The sequence below is a fragment of the Labrus bergylta genome, chromosome 6 (genome assembly GCF_963930695.1).
Source record: "Labrus bergylta chromosome 6, fLabBer1.1, whole genome shotgun sequence".
Classification (NCBI taxonomy): Eukaryota; Metazoa; Chordata; class Actinopteri; order Labriformes; family Labridae; genus Labrus; species Labrus bergylta.
In genome coordinates, this window is record NC_089200.1 from 8,030,476 (window position 1) to 8,054,017 (window position 23,542).

A 23,542-nucleotide genomic window follows, 5' to 3' on the forward strand; every position below is an offset into this window, starting at 1 on the left:
CCTCAACATACTGCTGGCTGGCTCCTCCTCCCCAGGTCAAACTGTCAAACTGATGCCTGCCTAAATAGATTACATGCACACACTAGGCTGATATAACTGATCATTTACAACAACTAAATGTACACACTACATTAGTCTAAGAACATTATTTGGACAAAACACTGTTTGTATGCCTACATTAGTAACCTACCACAACATATCTTTAATTTGTAGTCAAAAAAACAAACATTTTTCAATACCTAATGGAAAGTTTTTCAATAAGTTTCCCTTTAAAACTGATTGTGGATTTGTATTAGGTAGTTCTTGTAGCCTTCCAGCAGATGGCGCTATTTTATAATTATATCATTCTGCTGAAAGACTATTTTTCTATACCTGTTTGCTAAAGAAGCTGTGGTTAATATATGACCAGCATTGTTTGTTCTCTAACAGTAGAACAGGCTGTATGTCCTTGCTTTAACTATTTCCATCTCAGCTGTTTGTAATCCTACCTGTATAGGCCTATTTTGTTGATGGATAAAAAAAAAAACAAATCAAATCACAGTTTTTATTTATGAATGGAGCTGCTTTTAAATCAGTGTCTGTACCCCTTACATTAAAGTACATATGAATCCCTTCATTCTTGAACAATTTATACTTAAACCATGAACACAAAGGAAAACTAAGGCGGCTGCATGCACTATATAACCGGTTCATTTTTTTTTTCAATAAAGGCTGCTTTTTGATTAAGCAAACACTGTTAATTGCCCTTGTTACGCTGTGCAATATTAATGAACTCCTGCCAACCAATCAGAATATTTGAATCTTTATTGAGTGAGAGCCGAGGCTAAAGTAGGATACCAGGGAGAGTAAAAATGACATGACATGTGCAAGGAGCCACGGGCAGGACTTGAACCTGGGCTGCCCACTTGGAGGACTAAAGCCTCCATACATGGGGCACGACCTAACCACTAGGTCACAATATGTTTTTTAAGCTAACATCAAGGTAATAAAAAAATACACTGCAAAACAATCAGAGTTTCTTTGTTTTTGTTTGATATAAACTGAGAGGATTTGCAAGAAATTAAGGGTGGCAAGGATCCATTCTCTGCTTCCAATGTGGGATGGATAAAAAGTAACCAGAATTCAAAAATCAAAACCTTTTGGAAAGATGAAGCTCCTCTTGGGTGTCTGAATGTAACTCTTCTACAAAAAACAAACTCTTGAAAACTCTTGAATTGGCTGTTACAGTAGATTCCCATTATTTGTGACTGCAGTAACAACAGTTCTTCCTGGGGTCCGAGCTTGTTGTTATCAGCCAACTGCAGGAACTTTAATGAATAGATTTGTGTGTTTTTTGTGTGGGTGAAAAAGTTTTGAGGCTTTGTGGTGCTCGATTAGGTCATCTAAGTCCTCCCAGGTTGTCTCTCTCTCACACCCACAGACAATCAGAGGACTGTAATCTTTCTCCATGCTGATCAATAAACCTGATAAGAACTTCATCCGGCCTGCTGGCAGTGACTAATGCTGGGGCTGACTCCTAAAGGTCCACAGCGCTGCTGCTGCGGGAAACAAAGGAAAAGTGTGTGTTGTTCATGGTGAATACATTAGTTATTTTATATACAAACTCTGCAACGTTGGCCTTTTCTTTGGAGTCTACTGTATAAATGGCTTTTACTTTAAAAACATAATTGTGACAGTCATGCTAAACAATAAAAGAAGGCTGCTTTGTATGATAGTACTAGACCCATAATTCATCAAAAATTGATTAAACTTGCACTAAATCAGTCTAAAGAGCCCCATTTTTGTTTCCAGATGAGTGAAAGGTTTTGATATTGCAAAAAATTGAACTTCCTTGACATTGAGCTCTTAAAATGTCATTGGACAGATTAATTACAGCATTTCTTCAACCATCTTACTTACTTATTGCTTTATGTCTTAATTACATTCCTTATTTTCTTCATTTTTCTATTAAATATCGCTATTCCTCTACTGCTATATGTGTGCAAGAGCAACGCAAATGATTTTCTACTGGGGATCAATAAATTAGCCTGTTTTTAATTCTGCAGTACCTGATGAATCCTATAGAAGTATAGGCCTAGATACAGATATCGTTTTTTATGGTCAACATGACACCAACATGTCGGTTAGCTTTAAGTTATATTCGTTGTGAAGATGCCTCATTCAAAACCTTTTTCATATTTACACATTAATATTAGTAGACTCAATTGTTGTAAAAGCTATTGCTGTGCTATTCTAAGATGCACTGTTTGTGTACTAAATGGACAAATTAATAGGCTAACTGCCTGGTGTAGCTGTTACCGTTGGCTAACAATACTAGCTACCTGACAGAACTACCACTACATTGCTTATATTCTAAGAAAAGCAAAAAAAAGGTAGTGTGGTAAATAATTTATCTAAATGCATTTCAGTTATGATTGTATTAACATTACATCCACAGAAAATACAATAGGCTATAACTCTCAAATATAATTCTAATGCTAATTCTTTCTCACTAACTTTTTTCCAGCATATTCATAAATCAATAAAATGTTGCACCTGACTGGATGCAAGTTGTTTTTTAAGTCGTAACTTACATGCTGGTAAATTTTATGACACAACCTCATTTAGTAGGTCTACAGTAGGTGTTTTAAGCTGTTGGAAACCTATTAAAAAAGAGGAAGAACTTTAAGCTAACAGTGCTACATCAAACGGTTTAGCCTATCTTCACTGAGAGACGATCACAGGAAGTTCCGTCTTGTTTGTATTTTTTATTTTTTTATCTGCTCCTTCCCTTCATCTGTATCTCAGACACAAACAGCATCACATTACATACACAGATGGTAATTAGACAGAGAAAAGTTCTGATTGTTATCACCGTAGGCCGACTGCTGTTCCCACTCTTTTCACCTATTTGACATTCACCTCCTAATCTGCTGAATCGCTGTGATCCACCTCGATGAGCAGACTTTGATAAACCTTTGATTTGTCTGGGAAACAAAAGTACCGGGGGACAAGGTTGCAATGATGGCCGTGTCTTTTAATTTGAATTTATAGTATAGGCTACATGATATGAATGTTACAACCAAATTCAAGTATGGGACCTTTACAATCAGAGTAGCCTACAGCTAATCATTTTTTTCATTTCTCTCTGCTCTACAAATCAAACTGTGATATAAACACAAGGAGAACCTCTCTGATACAAGATACCTTTAAAAGACAGCTGCATAAAAGTGCAGCTAACAATGTCTTCTTATATGTATGTTGTTTCTCAACTCCTACTCCATTCTTACTTCTTTAACAGTCTTGAGGACTGTTGAATTGGCAACACACGGAAACACAAGTCTTGGCAGGAAGTCCTTTATTTCTGACGGCTGGCAACGGTGGATGCCCCAAAAAGTAAACTGTCGCTTCCAGAGACTAATTTATCATCAGATGATGGTTGATAGGTTCCAAGACGGCATTATGGTAAATACAAGGGCCTTGATTTTGGAGCTTGACCCATCGTTTGGGCTGTACTACCCTAGTTTAATTCTGTTCTGTCCAGGTGATCCGGCTTCCTCCCACAGTCCCAAGACATGCTTGTTAACTTAATTGGTGTCTCTAAATTGCCCGAAAATGTGACAGTGTGTTGGTTGTCAATCTCTATATGTCAGCCCTGTGATTGACTGGTCAACAGTCCAGAATGTAACCCGCCTCTTGCCCAATGACAGCTGGGATCGGCTCCAGCCCCCCCGTGACCCCCGGACGGGAAAAGCAGTATAGAGATTGGATATGGGATAGTTTGATTTCAACAACTATTTTTGAAAATTCTGCCTCTTCCAAACTTCCAATACTTTCAGAAGTCCAGTGCTAGAGTCACTGGAGTATTCCTGTAAGCATCATGTCCAACTTGTTTAACCGTTATTAGCTTTTACAGCAAAGAGTTGCAAAAGTATTTCCAAGAATTAGTCAAAAAACTCATGTAAGTACCTGCTAATATGATGTTTTGGCTGTGCAGACTTCATGGAGATTGCAAAGTGTCCCCAACACTTGACGATTCATTATATGCATAGAGGCCTAGATTCCTTTGTAGAGGATGAATAAATGCATTATGTTTGAATTATTTAACAGCGACATGACCTGTGTTTCTGAGCTGATGAGCTGTTTACACCACTAATGTGGATGTTAGGTAAATAAACCGGCTCATTCTGCAGTCGTATCCATCCTCAGTCGTGTTCCTGACGGGCTTTAACTCGTCTCGACGCGACAACAAACACGATGCCACTGACACACACACAGAGCCGACGAGGGAAGGGTTTCCAAGATTTAGGACAAACACGGATGAATTAAACATCAGAGCAGCTTCCCACTCCTGAATTCCTTCCACTGCCGTCTCCATAAACAGACCACCCATCAATCAGAGAGAAGATACACGAGAGCCTGTTTGTATCAAAGGACTGACACAGATACAGACCAGGAGGAAAGAAAAGTGCTAAAACTGACGAGGACGTCGGCTCCGTCAAAACAGGAAGTGTTGTGTCAGAGCTGAGCGGGAGGCAGGATATGCCCAAAATAAACATAAGGGAAAAAAGTCACATTATTCTTCTCAAAGACAAACAACACAGACGTCATGATAAGAGTCTATATCCATTTTTTTTTCTTCTTTTTTTTTTAAAAAGATTACAATCAGTACAGGAGTCATTACATTGCCATTAAAAAGATAGATGAGAAAATCTAACAAATCCAAAAATCATCCATTTTGATTTTTGTAGCATATTTGCATTACATCATATTAAAAAAAATCATTTTATTTGCAAGTTTTCAAATATAATCCGTAAAAAATACATCCCAGGGTTTGCTTTAGATAGTCCATATAAGCTCTGTTTCATGCAGCATTTAAATTCCTTCATTCATCGTAATTGAAAATTAAGTCGACCAGCTTTACAAGAACAAAAGATTCGACAAAATATATATATATATATATATACCTGCATAAAACAAAGCCAGATTATTTTATCTTTAATCAAACTCTAACTAACTAATATCTGAATATATCAAAATACAATCACTTTCCTTCATTTGTTAGAGAAACAGATGTGTATATTCACAGGTATTGTAAAAAGAGTGATAAAATAACTTTATATAAAATGTACACCACTGCACCTTCATCAGAAAATACCAAATAAATCAACTGTAGTGGTTTCAGAAGATGTATTTTAGTGGGATAGATTTACTCTGATTGACTTAAAATGGTATTAGCTTCCTTTAGCATGAGCTACAATTCTCTAAAATAAAATAAAAAGCAGCGTTTAAGATTGCTGTTAGCTTCAGACTCATTACAAGCAGCCGCTGTCAGTCTGATGTGATATGAAAGATTCCCTCTCTAAAAACAGGGTTCATTCAGGCGTGCAGCATTTCTCCGTGTGCTGAGGGAAAGATCCTACATCAGTGACGCAGAGGACTCAAAGATTTCAACGCTTCCTTTACGTTTTGAGGCCATGGAGACGCGCCCTTTTTAATATACATGACCACAACATTTTCTTTCTTCCCCTCATTGAATGATGTGTGTGTTTTTGTTTTTTCTCTCCGTGCCTTCTCATTGTGCAACATTTGAATCAAAATGTGATGACAGGTGTGAGTTTGAAGTTTTTTTGCTTATGTTGTCAGCCCCGTCAGTCAGACTCGATCAAACAAGCAGCCGCAGAGACCTGACGAAGCAGGTTAGCTGAAAGCTGACTGTTAAAACACGTTTTTTATCCACCACCATCAAACTTTAATTTTGGCTGCACATCTACTCACTTGTGTTTTTACTGCTTACAGGGACTTTAAAATGTTAAGATTAAAGGTCTGAATTGCAAGATATCTACTGAATTAAATCACACAATGACCTTACTACATCATCAGACGTTAAGGAAACTATGTTGAAGTGCCGGCTTCTCTGTCAATGCAGCAGCGGAGTATGTCCTCCTTCTAAGTTTAGATTCAGGTCCTGATGGTTAGTTTTTGTTTTTAACCAGAGAAGGGAGACGGTTTTAAGGACGGCCTCACGGCTGATTTGCCCCTTGACCTTGGTTTGACAGGCAAACGACAAACCAACAGGTGCTGCAGCGATGAATGGAACTGGTTCAGATATAACTTATTCTTAATCATTTTAAATGCAGACGCTCTAATAAGCTCCATAAGCAGAAACTTGGTAAAACTAGAATAAATATTGAAGATGGTTTTGGAAAATGGTGCAGAGCTGGCTAAACACTGAAGCTCTCTCCAATGTTTTGAGTTTGGACTGCAGTTCCCATTTTTAAACACTAGGTGTCAGAGATACATATTGGCCCTTTAAAGAACTTAAGGCAAAATCGTCAAAGCTTTAACAAATTTTCAAACCTTTTATGTCAACGTTTAGTCAAATACTCGTGTTCAAACTGCTGGGATGTTGTCGTCTGTTTCCGCACACCTTCACAACCTTTTTTCTCTTTTGCCAATTGTCCCTTCTGCTCTTTTCCCTCCAGACTTATGTCACCCAGATGTCCAAACATACTCCCATGTTCGTGTTAATGTTTCTAGGAATGGGAATCGCTTTCAGATATCCACTTGCTGAAACATCTGCCCACCTATCACATGGGACATAATCAGTGTGCCTCTAAAAGCACTAAAAACACGACATCTGAAGTGCTTAAGAGCAGCATTTGTTTCCACAAACTCCTGACTGCACACTGTTTTATTCTGTATATTTGAACTGTCCAAAGTCCAGATGTTTCAGTGGATTGTGTTTGTAATTTGAACATCAGCTGTTCTGTAACAGTCTTAAAATAAATTGGGGATATTTTAGGACAAGACAGAGTCAGGGAGACAAAGCGTCCTTTCTCTACCAGAGTCCAGCTCCACATTCCTCAGGGCACGACCTGACCGCAGCTACATCTGAATCTGTGTCTGTCTGAGTGTCAGGCGGGAATTTGTTGCCCTTTTTTTTTTTTAGGTTCAGGAAATCTCTGCAAGGACACAGCGGTCACTCACAGAGGCGCACTGTGGGAACTCACAGGAGATTGGGACATTTTATAGTGCCTGTGTAAAATTATTTTTCCATCTTCCTACAGTCACACAAAATGTCAGACATTCACTTTGATTGTGCCAAAACAAACATCACTGCTTGTTTGATTATACTCCTCCAGCAGCTAGACACAGGAGGTGGAAGCAGAGTGATTATTCCAACAGCAGGATATTTTCTCTCTCTTAATGTCAGCTCACCTTCAACCAGCTGAACACACCTGACTCTGTCACTTCTTATGATGTTATTTCTTTCCATGATTCATGACGATTTAAAAATATTTAAGACAAATGTATAAACAGCTACTTAAACTTCTGTGACTTTGGTTTTTAAAGTTTTCTTTAGTCGATTAAAAAAATCTTCTGAAAGAATTATTGCTTCTTTTTTTCTCAGACAGCTCCCAGCTTTAAATCTGAAAGAGGAGAAACTATCAGAGCCATTTCACAACACGATAAAAGCAACATGTCTGTCTGAGACGTTAACTTGTGTCTTTGGTGCGTCGCTTAATTATTCACTTGAATCGTCTTCCATCTCTCTCGGTTGACGGCTCATTATCTCGGCATGTCTTTTCTCTAAAAACAACTTTCAGCAGCCCACCCGCCGCATACCGCCCATCTGCTCGTCCCTCCATCCATCTACAGGTCTGATCTGGGTTTTTGACAAAGTCCACTTTCAGTTCAGGAGGAGGAATATTAAAACAGACAGTTTTCAGTCTCATAGAGACTTTCAGGCTTCAGTGGCACAAAAAGTAGAGTTTTGTTTCTGATAGCGTCGATGTATTGAAGGTGAATTTTTTTTTTTTTTTAAGTGAAGAGTGCAAACAAATCATTTGGTCGTCTGTGAATAATAAGTCTTGAAATGTTTGGAGAGTAAAAAAGTCAAAATGTTTAAAATAATGAGAAGGGATGCACCACAGTTCACATTGAGTGTTGGGCTGAAATATATTTACAATTAAGAATCAGCCCAACATGAACATTTCTGCATATATGACATGCAAAAAAAAGATGATGCTAGCTGGTTGTCTATCATTCATGTTGCATAGAAATTATAGATTTTTTTTAATTTAACAATTTAAAAATAGTTTTCTTATTTCCCAGTATGAGGAATGTAGTATGTACACTGTGGAAATCGTTGTAACTTCTCTCTGCATCTCACCCAGGGTCAATACAGTAAAAGATGCCAAACTATTTCTTAATTTCACTCAAGCAGAGACTTGATGGTCTTTGCATCTAGGGTGCAAAAAAAGGGTAATTGGCTTTGGGCTAAAACTAACTGCAAAACAACCGCAATATTGTTGATGCAAAAAATAATAATAATCAGAAAAACATGCATAAATGTAAAGAGGAGCTGATTAACTTCTTATTTAGTGGATTTTATGTCCTCCGGACACCAAAAGAAGTTTGTCTGATTCTTTCTATCACACACTGTGCAAAACTTCAAAAGGGTCTTTCTGTGGAAGAAGTTCAGAATGTGCTTCCAGTAACAGAAAAGGAAGAAGAACATCAATTCAAATGGCCAAACAGTTGTTTAGATTTCTGCAATTCCAAAAAAAAATAATCTTAGAAACCGGGAGCTTCAAAAGGTCACTCTCAGGGTCACAGTCGGTGCCACAAGCGAGTGTAGGAGGGGACAAGTTATGTTAGCCTTGCTACAAAAAGCCCTGGACCAAAAGAAGAAAGGTCAGATGTTTTTTGACTGAGGGTCAAAAGGTCTCTGGTTACTGATGAGACTCGGGCAGAAACCGCTGCTCAACAATTTGTACCAACTGAATGAAAAGTGAACTCTGCCAAAAAAAAACCTGTATCCTTGACACCTCCACATTCTTTCAGCTTCTGTCTCCATCTTTTATATCCTCTGACTCCTCCTTCACTTACTTCTCAAAACCTTTCTTAGCTCTAACTTGAATTATACTGAAAGTTATAGCTGCTATGAGACTTGTATTAACTGGTTAATGATTGCATTGTAGCAGCTTATGTGTAAAATGGACTTACAGTATGACTTCAATAACAAATGTCCCTTTAAATGGTTCTTAAAATGTCAAAACCAGATTAATAATATGATGCCAGCATATAATAATTATCAGACCATAATATACATACGGGCAAGCAATTGTAGAACAATCACAATTTATCAAATATTTTACGTAGCTGAGTTGTAAAGGTCACATATTATGTAACATACTCTTTACCATTTGTTTCTAACATTAATATGTGTCTCTAGCATGTCTAAGAAAATATGTGCTAAAAACAGGCCGTTTGGAGATTTTCCCATTTGTGACATCACAAAGGGCAGTAACCCCTCCCCCAGGTGGGTGACACTCCCACAGTTAGGTGTTTGTTCTGCCCTCTCACCATAAACAATAGGACATGGAGCGTGAAAGCCCAAGCCACCCAAGCCCTTCCAGAGAGGGGCATGGTCAGACACAGCTCATTTACATTTAAAGGTACAGACACAGAAACAGCCTGTTCTGAGCAGGGCTGAAATAGAGGGGTTTATAGACATGATGAAATACAGGATCAGAGTGGATTTAGAACAAGAAACTTCACAGACATGTTTTGGGGAGCTCTGAAAATGATTTAAAATTGTTGAAAAGGAGAATATGTGACCTTTTAATGTTCAGCTCTGGCCTGTTTTATACAAACTAACAGGGTTTCACATTTTGAGACTATTTAAAGGGACATTTTATGACATTCATGATCACGTGATCTGATTATATTGCATTCCCACGGCAAAATGGACTGTTAAAAAGCTGTTTAAAAAGTTAAAACATTGTTAGCATACAATGATAGTCCTTTTTTCTTTGCACCATATTCAACCTCAGACCTTCTTCTTCTCTTGCTACTTGCGTCTGTTCGTCTTTTTGGAAGGGAGCTAGCAGTGTCTGAACTTAAAGCAGCCATAACTTTTACTATCCACACGTATAAAATATTTTAAAAAGAGACACAGATCAGGTCCCTGCCCTCGTTCCTGGAAGCCCTTGTTCCCTTTTCCTCGAAAAAACCCCGGAGCAGGATGCGATTAAGAAAAAAAGTGGTGGTAAATACTTGATCAGCAGTCTTATGAGTTGAAAATTAAAATGTTTAACCACTAAACTTAAATCTGACCCCGGCTCTGCGTGTCACTCAAAGGACAGCAGGTCAGGGTGATGCTCTGAGTCTTCAGCGCTCACTCCTGTTACTTTACTGCAGGGGGCGCCATTCCCCAGTAGGACCTCTTCTCCCAGGCTGATGCGGCAGGGAGTTTTCCCCGAGCGGGGGGTGGAGGCCAGGCGGGAGTCTGGTCCCGGAGCCTTCTGCCAGACGTCGCAGGGTTTGGCTCGGGTCTCCAGCTGGGGTGGATCTTTATTGATGAGGTCTGGAACAGAGAGCTGGAGCTGCGTCTGATGCTCCTCCGCGCCTTCTTTTGTGCTTTCCACATCCTCCTCTCCTCCATCTACCACTCCATCAGCTGGACTTTCAGTGGCGACTTTCTCCTCCGCTTTCACGATCTCCTCTGACCCCTCTCCTTCCGCCTCGCCCCACTGCTGCTGCTGCTGCTCCTCTTCGGCGATGAGCGGCGTCTTCTCTGGAGAGGAGAGGAAGGAGGAAGTGTCAGCGGCGTCTGGAGAGGAGACCACGGGATCAGAGGAGATCATCATGTCCTGGGTGGTCTTCAGAGCCCGAGGCAGACGCTTCTTCCCTGACGGGGGCGGAGGGTCCAGCCGAGGGAAGGAGTCGAAGGAGGAGATGTGACTGGAAGAGAGAGTCAAAAAACAGAAAGGCTAAGATAAGACATACATAAGTCACAAAGAAAACAAAGCAATAATTAGTAAAAAAAAGTAAGTCCAACAACATTTAGAGGTTTCCTACATGAACACACACTGCCATTGTATTTCTGGGATTGGAAGACAAATAAACAGTCAGTAACATGCACATTGAAGTCGAGCTACAGTTACAGCTCGAGTACGCCATTTGATTGGAATACCGTCCTTGTCTCAGTACGCATGAAATATACGTGATGTGATGCTTTAATGTTTTTTATGTGCTGTGCTTTAAGTTTTTTGGGATAGTGTTTCAACGCTCTCGGTGCAAGGCAAATTCCCCTAGGGGCAATAAAGGTCTCATTCATTCATTCATTCATACATGATGTAAACATGTCAGACTCACACTACAGTAGGTGGCGATATTCCCCTTTCAGCCAGTTACTATTGGACTTTCTTCTGTTCGTTCCGTCCAACTTGGCAAATAAGCAAACGGCAAAGCTATAATAAAGACAATATTTGCCTTCATATACATGCCATGTTTAGTTTGACAGAATCGCAAACAGAAAGCGTAATGGCAGGTTTAATTAGCCTGCGTTCACAAAGATGGTAGCGGTAGCGTGAATACAGTGTTTGGGCGTGCACCGATTGCAGGGAATAAACATCACCACCCACTCCCACTCGCTCAAGGTGAATTCTACTGATAATATCCTGCAGCGTTCTCACTTTCAGCTCACTCGGACTTTCTGCGGGAAAAAAATACTCGGGGGGGAGTGAAAATGTTTGCCACTGCTAATTGTGTGTCAGTAAAATGTCCCTTCAGAATACAGCTCTACAATAAAGTACTTCATCCTTGCAGGAAATTAAGAAATGAGACGGTTTTATCATGATTATCTCCTTAACACGACGCTGGAGGCGGATGTTAGTTAGCCTCACTTAGCATAAACGCTGCAGTCAGTACAACAGGAAGCCTCGCCCAACAGATGGGAGAGTTGAATTGATGGTTGCCAACAAAGCCAAAAAGTGTAACTAAGAATGTGATAATCTAGAAACTCTTGGGGCATAGTGTAACATTTCTGATTGTCTGAAACTCAGTTGTAGCTATACACAATTATAGAGAGGTGAAACTGCATCAAATTAGAGTGTGTTGCTTTAAGTGATGGAGCCTGCATGTGTTTATTTGTGTGTGTGTGTGTGTGTGTGTGAGAAACGGGGCTGAGAGGAACAGCCAGAATTTAAATCTACTTTCACTCGCTGTGTTTAAAAAAAACATTCCAATTTCTCAAGCTGTTCCCCTACACAGGCAGACAATGAATACGGTGTATACATCCCATGGTGATAAGACTGTGTGATCGTTCCCCAGAGCCGACAGGAACGCACACAAAGATGATTAAGTTCACCGAGCACGGCTGTGCTGTTCCTGAATGCAAAGAGCACAGATACCGGCGTGTTGTTGATGGATTGTAATGACTCAGAGTCAGCTTTATTAGTATTCTGTGTTCGCTTGTTATCAGAATGAGTGTTTTGTTTTTAAAGCTGCTGTTTCCCTCTCTGCCTGAGGGTGGGGCTGTTTACCACCTCTGAGATATGAGATGTTCCCATACACTGCATGACTGCGATTCCTAGCTGTTTTGATTAAGCCACACTGTGATTGGATATTTTTACTTAATTAAAGTAAATCAATTATTTGCTCACTTTATGTAAAATACGTCTTAGTAAAATCTAAATCAGACGTACCATGGCAAGAAGCTGCGCTGCATCAGGACTAAAACCTCACGACACAAGAACACTTTCTTTCCCCTGCTGTCAGCCTCATGAATAATGAGGCTGACATAACACACATTCACATCCAGCCCCACAGTCAGATAACATTTCAGTGATGTGAAGGCTGAAACTTTATGCTTTAAATCAGTTTTGATACATATTAGTAAATCTTTCCCATCCTGGTCTACAGATAATGACATCAACGATCCAAATGCTGGACAGAGAATGACACATATTCATAAGGTCATGCTCTTTTCATTTCCAGACACGTAATTAATAATACAAATACAGAGTTCTGCTAAAAAGATCTGAGCTTCAGTCCCCTCTCATACTTTCAAGATTCAACAATGATGAGTCACTTTATTAATACAAAAGCTGTCAGCTCCACTCTGCAGGATCAGTCGGTGGGCCGTAAAAACTTTTACAGATCATCACAGGTACTGTCGACTGAATCTATTCGCAGCTCACTGAATGGAGATGAACGGGAGCAGAGCGGCAGAAAAAAATGACTTTTGCTTGACTGATCTTCAGTTGAAGAGACAACAGATCAATGCTTCTGGAACAAATCCTCGAGTACACACTCAGAGCCACTTATGTGTGTGTGTGTGTGTGTGTGTGTGTGTGTGTGTGTGTGTGTGTGTGTGTGTGTGTGTGTGTGTGTGTGTGTGTGTGTGTGTGTGTGTGTGTGTGTGTATACACAGAATACAGCCCTTAAAAAAAGGAGATTTCTTTTGTTTTCTGATTGTAGAAGAAACTAAAAAAGTTCAATTTCAGACGTCTCATGGCGTTCTTTGATGTGCCGTTATTAATTTAAAACCACTTTTCAAAAGTAAGTCTTCTATCATTCTATCTGATATTCTATCTATCATTCACCTTTTCTAACCCGGCACCTTATTAAAAGAGACAGACGCTTCATTCAGCACAGGTAATTTCATATTTCTGCCAACAATAAGGCTCCAAGAGGCTTTGTCATTAAATTGAATGTGAGTAGACTTGGACTGCATACAGTGCAAAAGCAGCACTGAAAAAAAGGCTTCATCTAATTAGAGAACTGGAAGATATTGATCTGCACCAGTCAGTTTGTGTCATCAAACCAGCAACCTTCACGACACCAGACACCAGACACCAGCCCGAAAGATTCATTATGTTTTTGTTTCAGGGTTCAGGGACAAAAAAATTAGATTAGGGTTACATTTATGAATGGAATTAGATTTCATATGTCACAAAGGACAAACATGTGTGTGTGTGTGTGTGTGTGTGTGTGTGTGTGTGTGTGTGTGTGTGTGTGTGTGTGTGTGTGTGTGTGTGTGTGTGTGTGTGTGTACCTGTTAGCGGTGGTGTGGTTGAGTTCGTCCATTCGGCTCCATACAGCACCAACGCTCTTGTTAACCTCAGTTACCCCGATGTCCCCGAGGTGACTGGGCTCCTTTCTTCTTAACAAGTCGTTGACCTGAAGAAAGAAAGAAAGAAAGATGAACAAAGAACGATAGAAAGAGAGAGAGAGAAACAACACAAGAACAAACAAAAGAAAGACAGACAGACAAAAAAGATTGAGAGTAAAGAAGGAAAGAAAGATGGAACGAAAGGAAGGAAAACAGAAAGAAAGACAGAATAAAAAGAAAGAAAGAAAGAAAGAAAAATGGACAAAACACAGACAGGAATAATGAGCGGGTTAAAAAAGGAAATAAATAAAAATAAAGCAAATATCAAAGTAAAGAAAAGGAAAAGGACAAGGAAATGGATAGAAATAAGGAAAGAGGAGGACAATCAGGGAAAGACAGGCGGACAGAACGGAAACAAAAGAAAGGACCAAAACAAAAAAAAGAAATACAGAAATGAGGAAACAGGAGACACAAGTTGAGAGAAAAGGGGAAAGAAAAGAGAAATGGAATGATTGGAAAAAAGATAAGAACAAAAGGTACTTTGATTCAAATGAAAATGAACAGAAAAAAAGGCAATGAAATCCTCTCTACAGCTCGCACATCCAGAATAAAAAGAATGAATCCTTATGCTTTGTGGATGCTGGCGTTTACCTTCGCGCCGACAGCCTTGCCCAGATTAATGGCATTTTTAAGCCTCTGTTGTCCTCCTGAGGATGGAGAGTCCGCGGAGCCTGACCCCAGGTTGGGATTAGCAGATGCTGGGGAGCGTCTGGCCGAGGGCAGGCCCGGCCTCGAGGTCTGAGGACTCTGCTGCTGGGCGACGGAGTTCTCAAACATACCTTGATCGACTGTGAGGAAGAGAGAGAGAGAGAGCAGACAGAGGAGAGAAAGGCAGAGAGGTGAATACACGGCAGGATGTAGCAGAAGATTTGTATCAGCTTTAACGGCACAAGCTGTTGCAAAGCTGCAGAGCCTTCAAGCATGAGTCGGCACATATGGGATGTTTGCTTTGAAAATGAGATGCACAAACTCAGTGATCCAAAGAGGAATACCCTACTTAAGTCCTGAAAATCCCCACAGCATTTTACAGATTCCTCTTGTATCTCTCAAGCTTTGCTGGAAATACAAAGTCAGCAATATTTGGCAGAGGAGAGATCTTTTTTTTTTTGAGGAGGAACCAACTCTACAGAAGTTGTTCGGATATCTTCTTTGGGACTTTTTTGGGTCTCAATAGTAATCCATTTGAACTGCTTTGAATTCAGGCTCACTAAAAGGAGCACAAGTATAAATATACATTTTCCTTTGTAAATATAAGTAATACCATTTATTTTTGAGGTCGTATGGTCACTAATAGAACAATGCTCTTTTTCTGAGTTGCTTCAGCTGCTGGTTGAAAAGAGTATTGCAACTTACATTTTTGTTTAATCGATTGAAATTGTCCACATTTGTATCGGTTTTGTAGCGCGAGTAATCGTTACATCCTTTCCTGCAGGAGTTCACATTTAAACAAAACAAAATGTTATTTCCATCTGTATTCTCAACATCACATGGAGGCTCACAGCTTTGTTTATTTCATTGCCTTCACCAGGGACAGTGATTGCATTAACTTCACTCACACTTCCTACTCTTCTTCATATCTTTTCAGCTGCACAATAACTACTAGCATTCATTTTCATTTTAGTTTCAGCTTGAATGGGTGTATTAAAAAAAATAAATCTTAATGCTAGCACATCAGGATTTTCTCAAGTTTTTATCTAATGCTGCATGAAGTATACAACTTTGTATGCGATTGCACCAATTTACAGATTTCTTAAAATTTGGTTGGAACACATCTTAGGGAAAGAGAGTTTCAGATATTCAAACAGATCATTTTTAGTGGAGTATGAGAAACCTCCTCCTTGGTAACTCTGCAGCTTTGCACAAAACAAACAGATGTTGCATCATTAGAGCAAAAGCCAAATGTATTTTATGAGAATGCTCACAACATTTGAGGGCCAGATGGCAGTGCTGTAACACTTTATGCAAGGACCATGAAATAATATATAGAACACAAGACTTCAGGCAATTGCATGCACTGTAAAAGTAAAATGAGGCAGAAATGGAACAAAATGCAGGATCAGAAACAGCAAAAAGTAAAAAGGAAGTTGAGGATGTTGCCAATCCACTTACGACGAAGGATCTTACCTGGGGAGAAATGTTTCTCGGCAAGCATTTAATGAGACATAAAAGTATCAGATTTCAGGTCATTTTACCTTTTAAGAAGCAGAGTATTGAGCTGTTTCTGCTTATTCAATTAAAAAAAAGTTTCTACGAGAGGACAAGGGGTGGGAGTTAATGGCTAAAAGTTCAGTCAAGAGCTGCATAAACATGTCTGAAAGGTGGAACATCTCAGACAGATAAATGGAGAAAATGTTGCCATTTGGATTCAGATGGAGCGCCAAAAAATCGGGTAACCTTGACTTCACTGTCCACACACAATTATTTCACTTACCGACCCAAGCAAGAAATCTACAACAGTGCATTAGCCAGAGGCAGGAGGAAATGTGATCCAATAATATGAATCAACGTGAAACAGAGGGCATGAAAAGTAACTTCAAGGAGACAGAGAGAAAGAGAGCGAGATATGAGAAGAACAGAGAGACACATACACAACAGAGGAGCATGTAAGATGTCTACTGTTCAAACTTATGTTATAGACAAATCCAAAAAGTTATTTGTTGGCGCTTCCATCTTATGTTGGCTGTCTCTTAAAGAAGACTCTTATACAGTAAGGTTGCAGGTTAGCGCTGTAAGCTAAGGCTGGCTTCCATGGCTAATCAGCTTTTTTCAGGTTGGGGGGGGGGCACAGCCAGATTCGAGGCATGTCACAACCAATTATTTGGCCAAATAATCCCCAAGTGTTTGGTGTCAAAACAATTATGTTACTGCTCCCAATGGAGTTGGAGCCATCCCAACCTCGAATTGTAAATATCAAACACGTTTGATATCTACCATTATCGGGCAACTTCTGACGGAATACGTGCAACAATAACAAATGGGAGAGGGCAAACCGGGAAGCGTCACCATCCAGGCGTTGTGTACTTTTACAGCTCGCAAACATGGCATGCAGCGAACATTAACACAACCGTGTTCCGAGCCAAGTGGATTATCGGGAAAGAAGACCAGGTTGTGGAAATCTGGCAACAGCTCGAGAGCCTTTGTAACGTCTCATGCGAGAACTATCACAACAGGACAGCCAGTTGACGACGTTGATTTTCCTCCATATTTGCTTTTCTTCCGAAGCTGCGTTTGATCATGCAAGTTCCCGTGAGATCTCGCCTCTGCCTAACCGCCATTGTGAAACGTTACTACAAATGGCAGGTGAGTGGTCTCGTGGTCTGGCCAAATCGTCTAGTGGTTGAATTCAGAGGATTCTAATGTTAAAGATTATGTATGTGATCTCCCCCATTTTAAAAAATTGGTTAAGATATGAAAATAATCTAGTGTGTAGCCAGCCTTACAGTATGAACTTTAATCAAATAGCTAAAAGCCCAATATTTTTTACTGTCAGCTAGAGGTTGAGCTCACTGATTTCTCAGTATAAGATCTATGGAAACACCTTCTTGCCCATTTGTTACCGTGACACAAAGCGTGCCTAATTTACATGATCTGGGTCTTTATTCAATGTCCCTGTTGAGTGTGAAGGTTATTCAGAGAGTACTGACTGTATATCAAGGTCATGAAGTGAGCTCAGGATCAATAGTGACACACTGCACAGGCTATTTAACATCCACATTGATCTCACCAGAGAACAAGGCCTCTGTCTTTAACTCCTAATGGAGATGTAATGGATGGACTTTGTAATGTGAGAAGGCTCCTTGGAGGACTTTATGAAGGACACGAGAAAGGCAAGATGTTCGTGCATCATGCCTAACCAAACTGCTGCTCATTTGTTTGTGTGATTTAAAGATCGAATGTTTTGTACTTATTCTCCACACTTGTCTTCAAAAAGCCATGCGGCTGAAAAGGTGAAACCTGCTGTTTGGAAACAAGCCCAGGTGTCTCAGTCTGTCTCATTTACACACAGATGTGATTTATTAGTAGTATTTATGACCATTTTCCCTGCCGCACTGTCCCCGAGCCAGCTTTAAAAACTCTGTGCTCTCGGGGGCTCCTGTGGACTCTAAACGAATGCAAATTTGGTCATTTCTCAAAGGCTGTCAAATAAAGTGATGCGTTCACATGCGCCGGTATACCCACAGCGGGTGGAGGTCAGACCGTCCTCAATAACGCAGGTTATAATAACTGCAATGACCTGGGAAATATAGAGTTTGAGAAATCCGAGACGTAATTAATAAAGGCAACATCATTAATATAGAAGTACGGCTAATTATACAGGAGGGAGATTATGATTTTAGAGTTGCGTTTTCAGAAAAAGAAAAAGGAGACTTCAACCAAGGTCCTCAGCCCAGAGTCAAACTGAGAAGAATTAGGTCTAAAAGGAGTAGGTCTTTCAAATCTGGCTAATGGGACGGGTTTGTGGCTCCAACCTTCAAAAACCGTCAACCATCATAAAACAAACAAAAAAATAAAATAGGGAATTTATCTAAGTGAGCCTGTGTTCTTTACACATGATGCTCATTCACTGCTTACACAAGAGACTTCATTCAGTGTGTCACTTCCTGTACTGACATTTCCCCAGCAGCGTTCCCACCTCACAACTGAGGATTTCATCTGTGCAAACAGTTAATCTCTGTCCCCCTGTGCTGCAGCCCTGCTGTGATTTTGGCTGATGAAACAGGTGGACATTTTTTTTTCTTCTCTTCTTCTACAAACCTTGCCGACTGAAGCATTAAAATGAGAGGATTAATTGTTGAGTCAGTCTGCACCGCAGCTTCGTCAGAGGTGGTGCATCAGTGAAGGCTTCTCTCAATCATATAACGCAGTGAAATATCTCGGCTGTGTCTTTAAACACTCAGTGTCAAACTCAGCAACCAGTGAGAATATCTGAGTTCAGACCTGATAAGAACTTGTTAAAACAGCAGTGTCCTTGTTTGAGAACAAACAGAAGGTACCCATGGTTTGAGTGAGCAGGAAGTCTTTTAAAACAACGGGCACAATTTAGTATTCAGTGTTGTTCATGGCAACATGCATAAAAAAAAAAAAAAGATTAGTAGAGTTTAAAACAAGCTTTGCAAGTTGGTGACAAAGCTTCAATGACAGCCTAAAAAAACGAAATTATAGGATTAAAAACATCCTCTTTAAACCCAAAGGAAGTGGCATAAAAACATCAGAATATGACTGTTGTTGCATGTCTGAGTTCAGCATTGACTGGAGTATAACTCAGTCAAGAGGTTAGCATGACTCAGCTAAAAAAAAAAAACATAGCCTAGTGGTTTGTGCATGCGCCCCAGCTGACAAACTTTAAACCACAGCAGTGGTTTAAAAATTGTGCACATTTTGCCATGACTGTAGGTAACCTCCCTAAGGGGGGGCCCCATCTGACAGCACTTCCTCGCCATGCCCTGCAAAGCATCGCATGCATTTACTGCTGTGAAATTGTTTGTCAATAAAAAGTTACCGAAGGAAATGAAGAGGAATTATCTGTGTGGGAGTGAAAAAAAGAAAGAGGGAAAAAGGAGGAAGGCATTGTTTGGAGGGTCCCGCAATGAATTTTTGCTTGGGGCCCTGACAGACTGTAGACTGTAGAATTGCACGCTCCATGTTCAGAGGCTACAGTCCTCAAAAGCAGGCAGCCCGGGTTCGAATCTGATTGGGCTCCTTTCCTGCATGTCATTCCTCTCTCTCTCTCTCTCTCTCTCTCTCTCTCTCTCTCTCTCCCTTATGCAATGTCTGACCCCGTCCACCGTCCTTTCCCTCAGATAAAGGCCCAAAAATGAATAAAATCTTAAAACATATGCACAGTTATTCGACTGCAAAAAGTGGGAGTTGGCTCGAGGGCTTCTCGGTTGTTTATTCAAATGTAATTTCAGTATGGCAGCTCTACGCTGACCTCATGCAGAGTTTTTGCTTTATTTCTCCTTCTCCACAAACCCTCCTTCCTTTTGTAATCACAGTAAAACATTAAAAAAAAAAGCTATGGAGACTTCACCAGCAGAGAACTCCTGCAGCCTGTTTGTTTATCTCTGGAGGACTGTGTAACTCTGTCAGATTACTGTGTGGGTTCTGTTTGTCAAATTCTCTTTTAATTACAAACCGGCCTGAAGGATTTCAACTGCTGTAATTATCCTTCATTAACCACCAAAATGAGCAATTCTTCATTCATCTCCAGGAGCGTCTGTGGATTAACAGCGTTCTTCAAACAGTCCGATTAGAAACAAACACACATACAGAACCTTTATGTTGTCATAAAAGCAAAGCTGAACGCTGCTTTTTCAGTGTGTAATCCCTCTTATACTCTCAGGTGCTTTGTTGTTAAACTGCAGTCATTTCATCGCATGTAATCTGTCACTTGCACACCCTGCAGAATAAACAGGATAGAGAGGAAGAAAGAAACAAAGTGGTGCACAAATCTGAAGCAGAGAGCTCTCACTCCCACTCATGTTCCAAATGGGCTGAAAAAAAAAAAAAAAAAAACTGAAGCCATAACGCAATCCTGCGCAACATGAGCGAAAGGAAAATGTATGTTAATCAAAAAGTAGAATGAAACTTTAAGTGAACAAAGTCTGGTGTCATAAAAAGAAGCAGGAGCAGTGTTAAAGGTGAACAAGGTGAGACTGCCTCTATACAACATTTAAATACTCCACATTATCATCATAGGTATTGACTGACACATAGAAGTTTATGTTCAATGGGGATTTTTCCAGAAGTTGGTGCAGCCAGATTGGAATCTTTAATCGAATATAATGGGCAAAAAAATAAATAATAATAATTTAATTGCTTCCCAAATCAGGTCCAAAGCATTTAACAGGAAGCACTGCAAAGACTATTCCCAAGAAGTAAAGACAACTCAATCTACATCCATGCATCTTAAGATGTTAGGCTGATGGTAAACAAAGACCAATTGTTCAAACAACAAATACATGAAAATATTCACCAGATATCATACTACAAAAAGAAGAAGTGGTGTAAGCAGCTCTGTGTGTGCTGCTGTGACATAAGTGGGTTAGCTTTGGATAATAAATTGGAGAGACATGAAGACAAATCAGGATTTTGTGGACGTGTGAGAGTTAATATGTTGTCTGTGGCTTACATGACATGATGACACTAGCATGATTTTCTCTGTTTGTGTGTGGACTGTTGTTTGTTTCTACTTGTTTTATTAATTCATTTTGCTTTAAAAGGCAGCTAACTGTGTGCAGCACTGGAGTCAAAGACAAACTTCACCCCAAGGGGAAAAATAACTTCCATCTTATTGCACTGTAACATATCGTAAGGTATCATAATGTATTGTCTGTGTCGTATCGTAGCACATTGCATCTGATGTTGACTGATCAACAATGACAACCATTGCTCGTACCATGTGATTTCAAATGCTGCTTCTCACAGTGCGGGGAACATCCTGTCGAACATGACTGCAAAACAAAAGCAGCTGACCGGCTGTTTTTGGGGGCTTTTAGGACCAAGCAGGAACAAGCAAACAGCAGTTTTACAGAGAGAGAAAGATATTTATCTCTGAGAGGGAGTGCAGAGCCTCAGCTGACCTTTAGATAAATGAACTGAAAAGCAAGTGCAATATGTGATTAAGACATTTGTTTTCCTGGTGTTAAGCTGCTTATTAACGAGTCGTTTGAGCAGACAAAGTCCCGACCCCACGCACGTTCTATTAATGGTGTCATGTTTGATTTTCTCAGGGTCGTTTTGAGAGTCGTTACAGAACCTGTTGGTTTTTGTAATACAGAGAACTCAGCTCCATCCACTTTGTTTCTAAATGTTTTCTCTACAACAATGTTATCCTGCAGCGTCATCCTTTATCCTAATGAGCAGTAAAGATGAATCATGATGTAATTACGATGATAGGTCCAATCATGAACGGACCAATCAGCTCTCATCATCGTCCTCTGACTGACTGACTCCTCTCTCTCTCTCTCTCTCTCTCTCTCTCTCTCTCTCAGTGTCTTTGGCTCAGAGCAGGCAGACAGTGAGAGGCTGTAATTAGCTCGACTCGGCTTTGGCATCGCCGTTCAAAGTGCCAAACTGTGAGCTTTGTTCTAAGCTGAGGGTAACCCACTTCTGTCAGCGAGACGCAGCACACACACACACACACGCACACACACACACGCACACACACACACACACACACACACACACTCATGATATCTAGCGAAAAGTGTCATTTCTATGTTGCTGAACAATCGTGACGAAGAGGTTCAAATTATTTCAGATTTCTATCAAAACTGGAATGACTATAAGAAAGGTTTTCAAGAAGTCAAAAAGTCTGATATGACTCTCCTATGACTGACTGATTGATTTAATTTGATTATTGTGTCATCCATGAACATTAAGCACATCCCTAAACGGGCTTACAACACACCATCATGAATACAACAAGACCAGGAAACAAAATCACACATGACATAACCCCTTCCTGATGTTTCTTCCAGGCTTGATGTTTGATTTCTATTCAAATAATTGAGAGCTCTGAAGATAGATTTCACTAATTTACAATCCAAAGTCCTGTCGCTTCAAACGTTTAACTCAGTCTGCTCATGAGCGAAGAGAAGTCCAGAAGGAACAAGTGAAGGAAGGAGATTGAACGATCAAGCTCCAGACTGCAATATGAAACTTGACATTTAAATCAACTTTCCAATGAGAAATGAACGCATGACTTCAGATTTTATTTCCATTAAAAAAAGAGGGCAATGACAGTAATTGTCTTGATGGTTAATTCACAATTAAACGTTTTACATAGAAAGCTGCACCCAAATAAATTTTGATCAATTCGATAAGACTGGTGAAACTTTTTTGAGGACCCATTTGGAGACTTATACATACATTTATAAAAGTGACAATATGTCACTTTTCCACCTTATAATCTTAGTTTCAAAGTTGATCTAGCAGCACAATACATTTCACATTTCTACAGAGAGCCCAAATCACCTGCTTTTAGCTCTGTGTAACTTTAGCAGCGGTCAGCGGAGCTCCTGTAAGGAATTTGTACGTCTTTACAGCACTAGTTCACACACCAGCCTTCAGCTAAAAAGAAGACAGTTAGCTCGTCTTGATAATGTTTGATACAGTTTTCTAAGGCTGAGACACGGAAGAGGACGGTGACGGATGAAGCTGAGAAGAGAAAAAGAGAGAATGATATACCAAATATTGGACAGGCTTTTACATGCAGGCAAGAGCTTCACAAAACAGTCTGACACGTCACAGCCATCAACGTGAACCAAATCAAATTGCTCCATAAGCTTGCTTTAAAGAAAATGACCCCAGTGAATATTAACCGGTGTAAAACCTGGATATATATACATTTCAGGCTGAGGACCATTGGGGAGATAAAAATGTTCATCAGGAATAACAGCTTTGGATAATCCTCTTCTCTTAAAAAAAATAAGAATAAGTTGGAGATATGTGAAGGGAAATCAGGATTTTGTCACTTTACTCCAAAACTGATACAAATACAAAACATGTTTTCCTGTATGTCATGACTGTCAACATTTTTGCAGCATGGATTGAAATGTTTGGTGAAAGTTGCTCCTCTGTTTTATTTCCCTT

At 39.9% G+C, this 23,542-nt stretch overlaps 1 protein-coding gene across 1 annotated transcript in view; it reads right to left on the reverse strand.

The window, feature by feature from the left end:
• Nucleotides 1–4,592: 4,592 nt before the first annotated feature.
• Nucleotides 4,593–23,542, reverse strand: part of nos1apa (nitric oxide synthase 1 (neuronal) adaptor protein a) — a 187,375-nt gene continuing 168,425 nt past the window's right edge. Inside the window, exons 11-13 of the mRNA XM_065955664.1 lie at nt 14,537–14,733; nt 13,829–13,953; nt 4,593–10,731 (exon numbers count right to left, since the gene is read on the reverse strand). Coding sequence (XP_065811736.1) covers nt 10,119–10,731; nt 13,829–13,953; nt 14,537–14,733 — 935 coding nt within the window. The 3' untranslated portion in view covers nt 4,593–10,118. The remainder of the gene's footprint in view (nt 10,732–13,828; nt 13,954–14,536; nt 14,734–23,542) is intronic.